The following is a 12,246-nucleotide window of genomic DNA, read 5'->3' as shown; positions in this document are numbered from 1 at the left end:
CTAGCTCAAGGAGGGAAGACTTTCTTAGAAGATCTTTTATCTTCCGGCAACCGATTGCCCTTGGATTTGGCAAGCAGCTTTACCAGCTGATCCAGATCCTTCCCAAACAGGAGCTTGCCCTTAAAGGGTAGATTACAAAGCTGGGACTTGGACGAAAATCCGCCGCCCAATTTCGCAGCCAGAGGAGACGCCGTGCTGACACCAAGGACACCATACCTCTCGCTGAGGTCCTCACCAGATCATACAAAGCATCTGCAGCATAAGCGATGCCTGCTTCTAGGCGGGCGGACTGCAGAGCCCCACTATTGCCTGTACTGGCCCCAGCAGCTGACTCCTGGACCCAAAACAGACAGGCCCTCTGCATGAGGCTAGCGCAAAGCGCTGCCCGAAGCCTTAACACGGCAACCTAGAATGCTCGCCTCAAGTGGATCTCCAGCTTGCGGTCCTGCATATCCTTAAGGGCAGCCGCCCTAGCAACCGGGATGGTGATCTTTTTCATGACTGCCGAGACCGCGGCGTCCACCTTTGGAACCTTCAGTAACTCCAAAACATCAGACGATAACGGGTACAGTTTCGCCATAGCTCTGCCCACCTTCAAGCCGAAATTAGGAGTCTCCCACTCCTAGGTCACTAGTTTGCGAACCTACTTAGGCAGAGGAAAAGAGGTTGTGGGACACCTAATGCTGTCGAGGACTGGACTGACGCCCTTGTTGTCAGACTCTTCTTGAGAAACCTTAAGTCCTAGAACTTCAAGGACCTGGAGAATAAGGGATCTTAACTCATCCCGCTTGAACAAACGCACCAAGCTGGGGTCATCGGGCTCATCCAGATCATCAGTATCCACATCAGCCGGATTCGGGTCTGCCGCCCCTACTACCCTAGAAGCCTGCATCTCCCCAGACCCTGGGATCTGATCTCGTGTACCCTGGGGAGAATCCCCTGTGGGGTGAGCCTGATCAGGGAGGCGCTGACGAGGGTCCGTACCCCAACCTCTTTTCTCAGGCGGATCTGAACCTACCCCCATGAGACCGGGCCGCTTTACCGCCGAGCGTTTCCTTGCCAAGAAAGCCTGGTGCATAAGGAGGACAAATTCTGGGTAAAACTCCTCCGGGTCCCCCTCCCCCACTACAGAGTCGGCTGGGGTGATATCATCAGTTCCTCCGGTGAGGTCTTCCCTCACTGGGGCTAGAACAGGCGGAGAATCCTCATCCGGCGAAGCTGAAGGCGAGACAGATGCTCCCTCCCCGAGGGAGGAGGCAAGAAGCCCTGAAGAACCCTCTAACTCCGGGGAACACGCTGCGCATAAGGAGGCCACATCTAATGCCTGGCCGTGTGACCCACAGCGCGGCAGGCCTGCGATTCTGTTTTTGGTCCCATCCGCAGCAGCCCGCCGATAGACTGAAGTGAAATAGAAAAGGGCGCGAATAAAAAAAAAGAAACGCTCGGTGCCGCGACACGGAATAATTTTCAGTCAGGTCAGGCCAGAAAAACAAATTTTTTGTGCTGCGGGCTAAGAGACTACTGGCTGAAGAGAAAAAAATGCATGCAGCTTAAAATAGTCAATAGTTCAAATCCAGATAAGTAGCAATGGTTTACATAAACAAGCAAGGAGGAATGGTTCTTCAAAACTGAGCAAAGAAGCTCTCACAATATGGAATCAGGAAATATTAAGGAAAATACATCTTTCCAGAAAGACAATGTTCTAGTGATTCCTTGAGTTATCTTCAACCTCATGAATGAACTAGTAACTTACACATGTGAAATAGAAATTACAGTGTAACGGGACTAATAGCTAAATAGGGGGAAAATACAGGGAACGTAACGAGCTTATACAGGTGGAATGGGAGGCAAATACAAGGGGAGAGGGGAGCAAAAGCTTATAACAAGCTTATACAGAGAATATAACAGGCTTATACAGAGGGTATAAAAAGCTTATGCAGAGGAAATAACAAGCTTGTGCAGGGAACATAGCAAGCTTATACAACGAACTTAAGGTTTAAGGGGCAAACGGATAGCCTGATACAAAATTTACAAATATAAGAAGGCAAGTGGAAGATCTGAAAAATAATTAATATAAGAAGTAGCTTAAGATCTGAAGAATAATTAATATAAGAAGTAGCTTAAGTACATTAAAATTAAAGTCTGGAATCACATAAAACGTGTATAGCTTAAGGTATGAGAGGAGAGGTTGCCGGTAGTATCGTTGGGGAAGACGAGAAGACAAATGTGAGGACAGGAGAATAGGAGTCTATATTAGGAGAGGAGAGATATCGTCTATAGATCCCAAAGAAAGGGGGGGGGGGGGGGCAGCGCGGTAGCAACAGCATCAGAAAATAAGTTCCATAACTTTGAAGTTTTTGTTTCTCATAGCGCTTTATGTCCGAGATAGCAGAGTGTCCAGCAGGATAAAGATCCTGCATTAGAGTAAATGCACAATCGAATCTTTATGTGTAGAAATCCCTTGTGTGTTGGGGAAGAGTATAGTGATAGGAGTATACTACCATCCACCTGGCCTCTCCCTCTCTCTCCTCCACTCCTTCTCCCCTCTCCCCCACTCCTCCCCAGGAGTGGAAGGAGCAGATTTAGGGGCCCCAAAAAGTTTCTTCATCTTGTTGAGGCATGCCGGCCTTTGGGAGTCATCTTATCACAGAGACAACATCCACGGATATCATGTGAGGCCCCCAGGCAGAGTATACAAACCTCCTGCAAATCTGTGACATGGTCCACAGGCCCTGGGAGCACCAATGAAAACCGGTCAACACCATACCATGACCGGCGGACACAGTGAGGTGAGAAGTTGAGAATTGACCACAAAAATTTAGAAAAAAGGGAATAGAGACCTACTGCCCAGGCAACACCGACCGCGAAGGGGGACCCAGCGAGGAAAAAAACGGGAAAAACCCGAAATTCTGGAGAGAAGCCAGAAGAAAAAGGAGCTCCACGAACCATGAGGCAATTGCTGAAAGGGGAACTCGCATGGACGCGCAAACAGTGGCATGCCAGGCTCCACTGGATGATGTCACCCAATGTGAGGACTACCATCCTGCTTGTCCTAGGAGAAAGAGGATGAAACGGAGAATTATGTAATTTATGTATACAAGACTCTTTGTATTGATTCACAATGTAAGTTGGAAGCGTTTGTATGACATTTTGTTTCAAAAATACTAATAAAAATGTTTAGGAAAAAAAAGAAATAAAGCAATCAGCAAAAGTTACATATAAAAACAAAAGGAATATACAACATAAAAGACAAAATCTATGAATGACATCAACCGACTATCGTCTCAACTCTGACTCAAACTTATAAACATCAAGGCTGACATTCCTTTTACATGCCGTCACACTTCTGCAGTTTAAATTGAGTTGTGATAACAAGTCCTGCCACTTCTCTGCAGATTACATCCCATCAAAGGCAGATTTAAAAAGCCACATTTTTAATGATGCTTTAAAACTCTTTTAGATCAAGGGTGCGAAGTGATTCGGGCATGATATTCCATAATCTGAGCCTGCTACCAATATTTGCCTATCACACATCATACCTACATGAGCGTAACATATTGATGGTACGTCAAGTAAACCATGATTGGCTGAGTGTAGGCAATGCTGGGGAGTATATAATTGGAGACTGGCACCAAGCCACACCTTATCAGAATTATAAATTATTTTGTGTATCAATATCAAGATGTCGTATTATTTTCTGAAGTGGACCAGAAACCAATGAAGCTCCCGAAGCACCAGTGTTATAAGATCGTATCTCGAAAAGCTTGTTAAAACTCTGGCCACTGAATTCTGTAGTAACTTTAACGCTCTAATATGAGTAGAGAGAATTCCCAAAAAGCAAAAAATTATAATAGTCAAGGCCCGTGAACAGAAGGATTTAAAGAATAAGGCAGAAATCAGCAGGCTCTAGATATGGTTTAGGTTTCCTGAAAATCCTGGCGCACACACATGGACACCCCGATTTTATAACATGCTTGCACATTTTATAAAATCTGATGGCCATGCACACATGCACGCCAGATTTTAAAAACCACACACACGTGCGGACGGCCCGCAACTCGAATGGGGAGGGAATTTTATAAACTATGCTCGGCGATGCAATCAGCTGGTATCCAGTTCCCTCCCAGTCCGCTTCATGTCCAGGGTTGAAGTAAGTTGCATCGGGCAAAATGGCACTTCTTTTTCAATTAACTTGGCTAAGAAAGACAGAGTTGATATTGGTCTATAACTTACTAATTCCAGTGGGTTAGTGGAAAAATTTTTCAAAATTGCCTTAATTATCGATAATTTCAAGGGGTTAGGGAGTGAAACTTCAGACCAAGGCAAATTGACTATTTTGCTGATATATGGTGAAATGTCCTCCCATTTCACTTTTAAGGGGGCAATCTAGATAGAGCTCAATAAACAAAAGGCAGGATTTATTTTGCAATGATCTGTTGCATTTCTAATTCAGAGAGAGACAGCAGTAAAGGAGTCTCAGAGTAATGCAACTACAGTAGCAGGGCTCACAAGGTTTAGTAATGGAGTAGGGAGAATATTACACAGATTTTCCACTTTTTAATGAAAAAATGATGCAAATGCATCGCTATCATGTGGCAACAACCGACCATGTGAGCAGAGTGAATTACTATCTCCTGGGCTGATTAGATGTTTTCTTACTGTGCAAAACAGAAATTTCGAGTCAAATCCCATGGCATGAATTTTTTTTAGATCTATACCTCTTTTAAACATCATCTACCATTTGTCTGTAGGTTCCTTCCCCTCCCCATGGGTCAAAATGTACTCTCCTCCTTCTCTATCTCCTACCATAGGATCTGTTTGAACTCATCCTCCTCCCTTTCCCTTCTCATCCCCACCCCAGGGTCAGACTGTACTGACTCTCCTCCCTCTCCATTACAGCATCTGTTTGTTCTCACCCTCCTCCCTTTTACTCCCCATTCCAGGGTCAGACTGTACTGACTCTCCTCCCTCTCCATTACAGCATCTGTTTGTTCTCACCCTCCTCCCTTTTACTCCCCATTCCAGGGTCAGACTGTACTCATCCTGCTCCTCCTCCCTAGCCACCCTTAAGCTTAAGGTTAGGCTGTACTTACCCTCCTCCCTCTCCCTCCCCAATTCCTAACTGTACTCGCCCTCCACTCTCAGGGCATATTGTACACACCATCCTCTTTCCCTCTGCTTCTCCCTCCCCACTCCCAAGCCTAGCATCAGATATACTCATCCTCCTCCCTCTCCATCCTCACAGATTGTGCTCACCCTTTTCCCAGAGCTCCTCTTCTCCCAAGTCTAAGATCAGATTCACTCAGCCTTCTTCCTCTCCCTGCCCTCCCCCCAGGTCAAAATGTACTCACAGTGGTCTCTCTACATCCTCTCACCAGGGTCAAACTGTACACACCCTCCTCCCTCGGCCTCCTCATCATAGGGATAGACTGTGCTCACACACCTTCCTCTTCCAGTTCTCCAACCCCAGAATCAGACTGAACTTACCCCTTTTCCAAGTCGTTTCTTGATCTCATATTTTTGGGAGATGTGATCTTCCACCTCTGGAGCACTCATGATATGACTCATTGAAGCGCAGTTGGCACTACTAACTAGCTAGCAACTCACTACTCCTAGTCTCTTCCTCCAGGACACCAGATCGGTATTAGTGTCCCACTGCTCTGCTTCTTTCCTGGAGGACACCAGTTCAGTCCTACAGTGTCCCACTGTTTCTCTCTCCTGCAGGACACCAGATCAGTTCCACAGCACCTCCCTGCTCCACCTCTTTCCTGTGGGGTGACAAATCAGCTCTGCGCACTTTACTGCTCCGAGTCTTTTCTGGGTAACACCAGATCAGTCCTGTAGCATCTCACTACTCCACCTCGCTCCTGCTGGGCACCAGACCAATCCTGCAGTGCTTCACTACGCTTCCTCTCCGATACCATCAAACAACAATGCAAACTCAATCCACTTTTTCACACACTTGTTGCTGCTTTGCTTCACAATGCGCTGAACACCAGGGTACAAACTGGGATTTCAAAGCTAGAAAACAAAAAATAATGCATACAGTTAAAACTATTTGCAATTAATTGTTCAGAAGAAGCACCAAGCTGTCCATTGGATGCGTATCAAAATATTCAAATGATGTACAAGACAACCCAAAACATTATGTATTTTACCAGATAGAAAAAAAATGTAAATGTTAGCTAAAAACATGACTATTCAAAAATGCATGTGAACCAACTTAAAAACATCAGACTATACTGAGCCACAAAGACATTAAAGATAAAAGATAATAATCGAATCATGAGGAATAATCCAAATGAGAAAATATAAGATTCTCTGAACAACACTCAGACTAAGATTTCATTTTTTCATTTAATAAATTTATTAATCGCCTAACACTGCAAGGCCTAGGCGATATACATAAAAACATACATAATAATAATAAAAACAAAAACATAAATAATACACTCATTTATATCAGGTTTCATAGAAACCATTTCATATTGCACAGATCATTTCATTTTAATTTTCTATACTCTTTACCTTAAATACTAGATCAATTATTAATACATACTAGATAATTTTACTTAATGCATATCTATGAATACCCCATCTGTAACCAATCACTGTTTGTTGAGTACTAACTACAAATGTCACTTTGTAAACCATTGTGATCTATACATGGAACGACTGTATATAAAATATATAAATAAATAAATCTCTCAAAACTTTTGATTCCTTCTGTTCCTCACGATCTCTGTAATCCTCTCAAAAGGGCCTCTTCCATTTTCCCCCTCCCGATTATCAGTTTGAGGCTTTTCGGCTTGCCATACTGGATCTGCACAGGCATTTTATGATACCAGTTTACGAGCTATTACCACTTGCTCTGTTTTGCAAATATTGAGTTTCAAGGATTGGATATAGTGGGGTTTTTTGGTGGTCAGATTAGAATCTACAAGAGAGTGTTCTTTTTCATTTCAAGCACCTTTTCAATGGATATAAGAGCAGAAACAAACTATCTGAAATCCCGGAAAGCTATAAAACTTGGCTATTTTCACAGGCTTTTGACAATTTACCACTGCAAGATAAGAAAATTAGTCCTTACCTGCTAATTTTCATTCCTGTAGTACCACGGATCAGTCCAGGCAGTGGGTTTTGTCCCCCTTCCAGCAGGTGGAGTCAGAGCAAAATTCAAAGGCTGGCCTCTTACAAGCTGGAGCGCCCTCTCTGTCCCTTCAGTATTAAGAATACCAAAGCAAGAGAAAACATTTGGATGGATCAAGGAATCGGTATAAAATACTCAATTTATGAACCGCAACAAAATTTTGGAAGAAACATGCCAACAGACAAAAAACTTGCAACGTGAACCAACTGGTAAGAGCAGTAATAACAGCAGAGAGCAGATAGGAAAACAGACCCTGGTAAGGAAAGCTGCTATCCCAAACCCATGAATCAGAGGGTAGGAGTCTGGACTGATCCATGGTACTACAGGAATGAAAATTAGCAGGCAAGGAATAATTTTCTTTTCCCTGTACGTACCCAGATCAGTCCAGACAGTGGGATGTACCAAAGCTTCCCTACATAGGGTGGGCCCCGGATAGCCCGGCTCGAAGGACCTAGTCTCCAATGAAGCCAAACCCAGGAGGTTGCAGATTCAAGCAATAGTGTCATGCAAAGGTATGCAACGATTTCCATGTAGCAGCTCTACATATGTCCTGCGGCGAGACAGATAGACTCTCAGCCCAGGAGGTTGCTTGAGCACGGAGTGAATGAGCCTTGATGCCGTCCGGAGGGCAACGGCCGACACCAATGTACGCTGAAGCAATGGCATCCTTCAACCAGCGCGCGAACGTGGTTTTGGACGCCTGGTGGCCGCACCTGGGACCGCTCCAGAAAACAAACACGTGGTCCAATAAGCGAAACTCATTGGTGACCTCCAGATAACGAATAAAAACCCGTTTGACATCCAGTCTCCGAAGTTCCAGCCGATTCTCGGCAGCGAAGGAAGGAAGTTCCACCGACTGATTCAGATGAAAAGGCGAAACCACTTTAGGCAAGAAGGAGGGCACTGTGGACAGGGACACCCCAGAGTCCGTAAAACGGAGAAAAGGTTCTCTGCAAGATAGAGCCTGAAACTCTGAGATCTGGCACGCAGAACAAATTTACACAAGGAAGGCTGCTTTGAGGGTGAGATCCTTGAGAGATGCGCTCCGCAAAGGCTCAAATGGCGGGCCAGTGAGCACCCGAAGGACCAAGTTGAGACTCCACGAAGGACAAAGGAGGTGAATCGGTGGCCTGACATGCTTTTCTCCTTTCAAGAATCGGACAATATCCGGATGTGCAGAAAGAGGAGCTGTCTCCTGATGATGAACCAGAGCCCCAAATGCTACGACCTGAACCCGCAGGGAATTGTATGCCAAGCTCTTGTCCAGGCCACGCTGTAGAAAAGCAAAACATGTGCAATGGAAGCCCGGCGCGGAGAGATGTCCATGGAAGCGCACCAAGCCTCAAACACTTTCCAGATCCAGACATAGGAAATGGAGGTAAGAACATAAGAACATAAGAAAATGCCATACTGGGTCAGACCAAGGGTCCATCAAGCCCAGCATCCTGTTTCCAACAGTGGACGTCTTTCGCGCCTTGAGGAGTGTGAAGATGACTGCGTCTGGATAGCCACGTCTCCTCAACCTCTGCCATTCAAAAGCCATGCCGCAAGACAGAAGTGATCTGCCCGATCTAAAAATACTGGGCCTTGGCGCAGAAGGTTCGGTAGGTGTCTGAGGCGGAGAGGACCGTCAACCGCTAGGTTGACTAGGTCTGCAAACCATGGCCTTTGAGGCCATTCCAAGGCTACCAGAATGATACTCCCCTGATGAAGCTCTATTCTGCGCACCTTGCCCACCAGGGGCCATGACGGGAATACATAGAGGAGGAGATTTTGCGGCGGCTGAAGAAGCGGGGAGCCTTCGCATTCCAGAGCGTCGCCATCAAGTCCAGGTGTGGGGCTCCCCATCTGCTGAAGAGGAGAGACACCGCTTCCTCGGTGAGCTCCCACTCCCCTGGATCTATGCGTTGTCGGCTTAGGAAGTCCGCCTGAATGTTGTCGACCCTGGCTATGTGGGATTCGGCGAGGCGAGAAAGATGCAGCTCCACCCACGCCATCAGCTTGTCCGCGCAACATGTTGGCTCCTCGTCCCTCCTTGGCGATTGATGTATGCCACCATGGTTGTATTGTCTGAGAGGATCCGTACCGCTTGACGACGAACCAAAGGGAGGAATCGCTGCAGGGCGAGACAGTCCGCTCTGGTCTCCAGTCGGTTGATCGACCATGAGGCCTGGAGTAACGTCCAAAGTCCCTGAGCCGACTGCCGCTGGAACACTGCTCCCCAACCAGAGAGGCTCGCATCCGTTGTGACGATCACCCACTGTGGGACCTCCAGATCCACTCCCTTCAGCAAGTGGTCGAGGCTGAGCCACCAGCCCAGGCTGCGGCTGGCTATGTCGGGTAGCGGAAGTAGGGCTTGAAAATCCTGAGATACCGGCTTCCAGCGGGAGAGTAATGCCCTCTGTAGGGGGCGCATATGCGCAAAAGCCCACAGCACTAAATCTATAGTAGAAGCCGTAGTGCCTAGGACTTGGAGGTAATCCCACGCGGTGGGAAGTTGGAGACTCCGGAAACGCTAGACCTGCATTAGACTGAGCCCGATCCTGGCGCAGGAAGACTTTCCCAGCATTGGTATCGAAGCGTGCTCCTAAGAAGTCTAGGGTCTGAGAAGGAGTAAGGTTGCTTTTGGGGAAATTGATGATCCAGCCGAGGGAGCGGAGAAGGTGCAAGACTCGTTCCACCGCTTGAAGACAGTTCTTTTGACTCCGCCCGAATGAGCCAGTCATCCAGGGAGGGATGGACTAAGATTCCTTCCCGACGTAGAGCAGCTGCCACCACTACCATGATCTTGTGAAGGTGCGGGGAGCCGTCACCAACCCGAATGGTAAGTCCTGGAACTGCTGGCCGAGGACCTTGAAACACAGGAAGCGTTGATGTGCTTTGAAGATGGGGATGTGGAGATACGCCTCCGTCAGGTCCAAGGAGGCCAGGAACTCCCCGCGGTGCACCGCCGCCACGATTGACCGTAAGGTCTCCATACGAAAGTGAGGCACCTTGAGAGCCTTGTTGACCAGCTTGAGGTCCAGGATGGGACAAAAGGAGCCTTCTTTCTTGGGAACCACGAAGTAGACTGAATAATGGCCTAATCCTTATTCCGTCGGTGGCACTGGGAGGATGGCCCCGAGGGCCAAGAAGCAGTCGAGTATCTGTTGGACCATGGCCTGCTTCTGAAGGCTTCCACAGGGAGAGAAGAGGAACCTATCCCTGAGGGGTCGAGCAAACTCCAAAGCGTAGCTGTGTCATAGAATGTCTAAGACCCGTTGATCTGAGGTGATCTTGACCCACTCCTCGTAGAAGAAAGACAGGCAGCCGCCTATCCTGGGAATGGAAGAGTGGGTCAGCAAGCCTTCATTGGGAAGACTTGGCAGGAGTCCCGTGAGAGAGGTTGTCTCGAACTGTTCTCCGGCCACGAAAGGGATGAGACCAGGACTGAGAGCATGAGGAAGATGGCCTTTGTGCTGGAGGCCTGGTCTGACGAAGCCCACGGAAGCGAGATCAGGAAGAGCTGAAGGCCGATCTTCTGGCAGCTTATGGACTTTTTTCTCCCTGAGTGACTTGATGAGCTGTTCTAAGTCCTCGCCGAAAAGCAATTTTCCTTTAAAAGGAAGTGATCCCAATTGTGCCTTGGAAGATGAATCCACCGACCAGTTGAGAAGCCAAAGGAGCCGCCTGGCTGAGACCACTGAAACCATGGACCTGGCAAGGACCCAGAGGAGGTCATAAAGAGCATCCACCCCATACGCCATGACTGCTTCCAGGCGCTCAGCCTGATGAGCTTTCTCGGGCAGCAAATCCTGGGCGCCGAGCAGTTGCTGTACCCAACGAAGCCCTGCTTGCTGCATGAGAGAGCTGCAGACGGCAGCCCGGACCCCCAGAGCAGACACCTCAAAAATCCGTTTGAGGTAGACTTCCAACTTACCGTCCTGCAGATCCTTTAGGGCTGTTCCGCCATAACCGGAATCATGGTGCGTTTCGTAACCGCCAACACAGACGCGTCCACTTTAGGGACCCTCAGGAGCTCCAGGTACTCTTCAGGTAGAGGGTAGAGCTTATCCATAGCTCTGCTCACCTTGAGAGAAGACTCTGGCCAATCCCATTCTCTAGTCAGTTGCAGTAGCATCAGATGAAAAGGGAAAGTTCAAGAAGGTGGGCGCAGACCAGCGAGGAGCGGGGCGCAGACCAGCGAGGAGCGGGGCGCAGACCAGCGAGGAGCGGGGCGCAGACCAGCGAGGAGCGGGTCGCCCTTCCGGGATGATGCAGTAGGAGCAGGAGGGTCCGGTGGGGTATCCATGTCCAGTTCGGCTAGAACGTGAGGAATTAGGGAGTCCAACTCGTCCCTTTGAAAGAGATGCAGGACCTTTGGTTCATCCCCTGCAACCTGCATGGGAAAAGAAAGGTCATTCGTGTCTGGATCATCCGGAGCGGATACAGGTGGTACTACCCATTATCCTGGGAGCTGGCTCCTGTCCCCCTGCTCCAGGGGGGCCGGGGGATCACTGGCTCATAGCATACCCCCCCAGTTGGGAGATCCCCACGTTATCCTGGGATCCAGAAAGCTGACCACAGCCTCGATCTGACCAACAAATTACTTTAGGAAGTAAAGGCCCCGCAGCAGAGCCCTGCTGGTGGCTCATGCTGGCCAAATATGCACTGTGTAACAATAAAATGAAATCAGTGGAAAAAGGACTAGGGGGAGGGCCCGACGGAGCAAACGTCGGGGTGGGTTTCCCACAGGCTGAACTGAAGGAGGCTGCGGCTCCGGGTCAGGGGAGTCTCTGGAGAAAGGTCCGGTGGAAAATCAAGGTCCGAGTCAGGGCCTGGCTGCATGGGAGCTGGCGGCAGGGAATCCAAAATGGCCACCGTTCCCGCACTGGGCGGGAACGGGGTCAGCCTCGCTGCAAGACGTGCCTGCGAGCGCGAATGAAGTCGCCCAGCCGCTCCTGAGGGACCCTCCCCGCCGCAAATAGCCTTCCTGGAGAGCCGCGAACCCGGATCTCCCCAGGCGCCGCAACGAGACGGGCGCGGTATGGCTGTTCAGCAGAGCCTCTGACTGCAGGCTGACTGGAGCGGGAAGCAGGCGTCCGCTAGCAGAGCAA

The 12,246-nt window shown here is 48.6% G+C and overlaps 1 protein-coding gene across 5 annotated transcripts in view; it reads right to left on the bottom strand.

The window, feature by feature from the left end:
* MAPK15 (mitogen-activated protein kinase 15) overlaps positions 1-12,246 on the bottom strand; it is a 362,466-nt gene that overhangs the window by 333,232 nt on the left and 16,988 nt on the right. For 3 of the 5 annotated variants that reach the window (XM_029592333.1, XM_029592334.1, XM_029592335.1), the window contains one exon: positions 5,488-6,021. In XM_029592333.1, the coding sequence (XP_029448193.1) occupies positions 5,488-5,568 (81 nt within the window). In that variant the 5' untranslated portion in view covers positions 5,569-6,021. Of the gene's footprint in view, positions 1-2,946; positions 3,048-5,487; positions 6,022-12,246 lie in introns of those variants that run through there. The other 2 variants (XM_029592332.1, XM_029592336.1) reach the window with 1 other exon arrangement.

The sequence above is a fragment of the Rhinatrema bivittatum genome, chromosome 2 (assembly GCF_901001135.1).
Source record: "Rhinatrema bivittatum chromosome 2, aRhiBiv1.1, whole genome shotgun sequence".
Taxonomy (NCBI): domain Eukaryota; kingdom Metazoa; phylum Chordata; class Amphibia; order Gymnophiona; family Rhinatrematidae; genus Rhinatrema; species Rhinatrema bivittatum.
The sequence above is the reverse complement of the archived record's forward strand: the minus strand, read 5'-3'. Positions and strand labels throughout refer to the sequence as shown.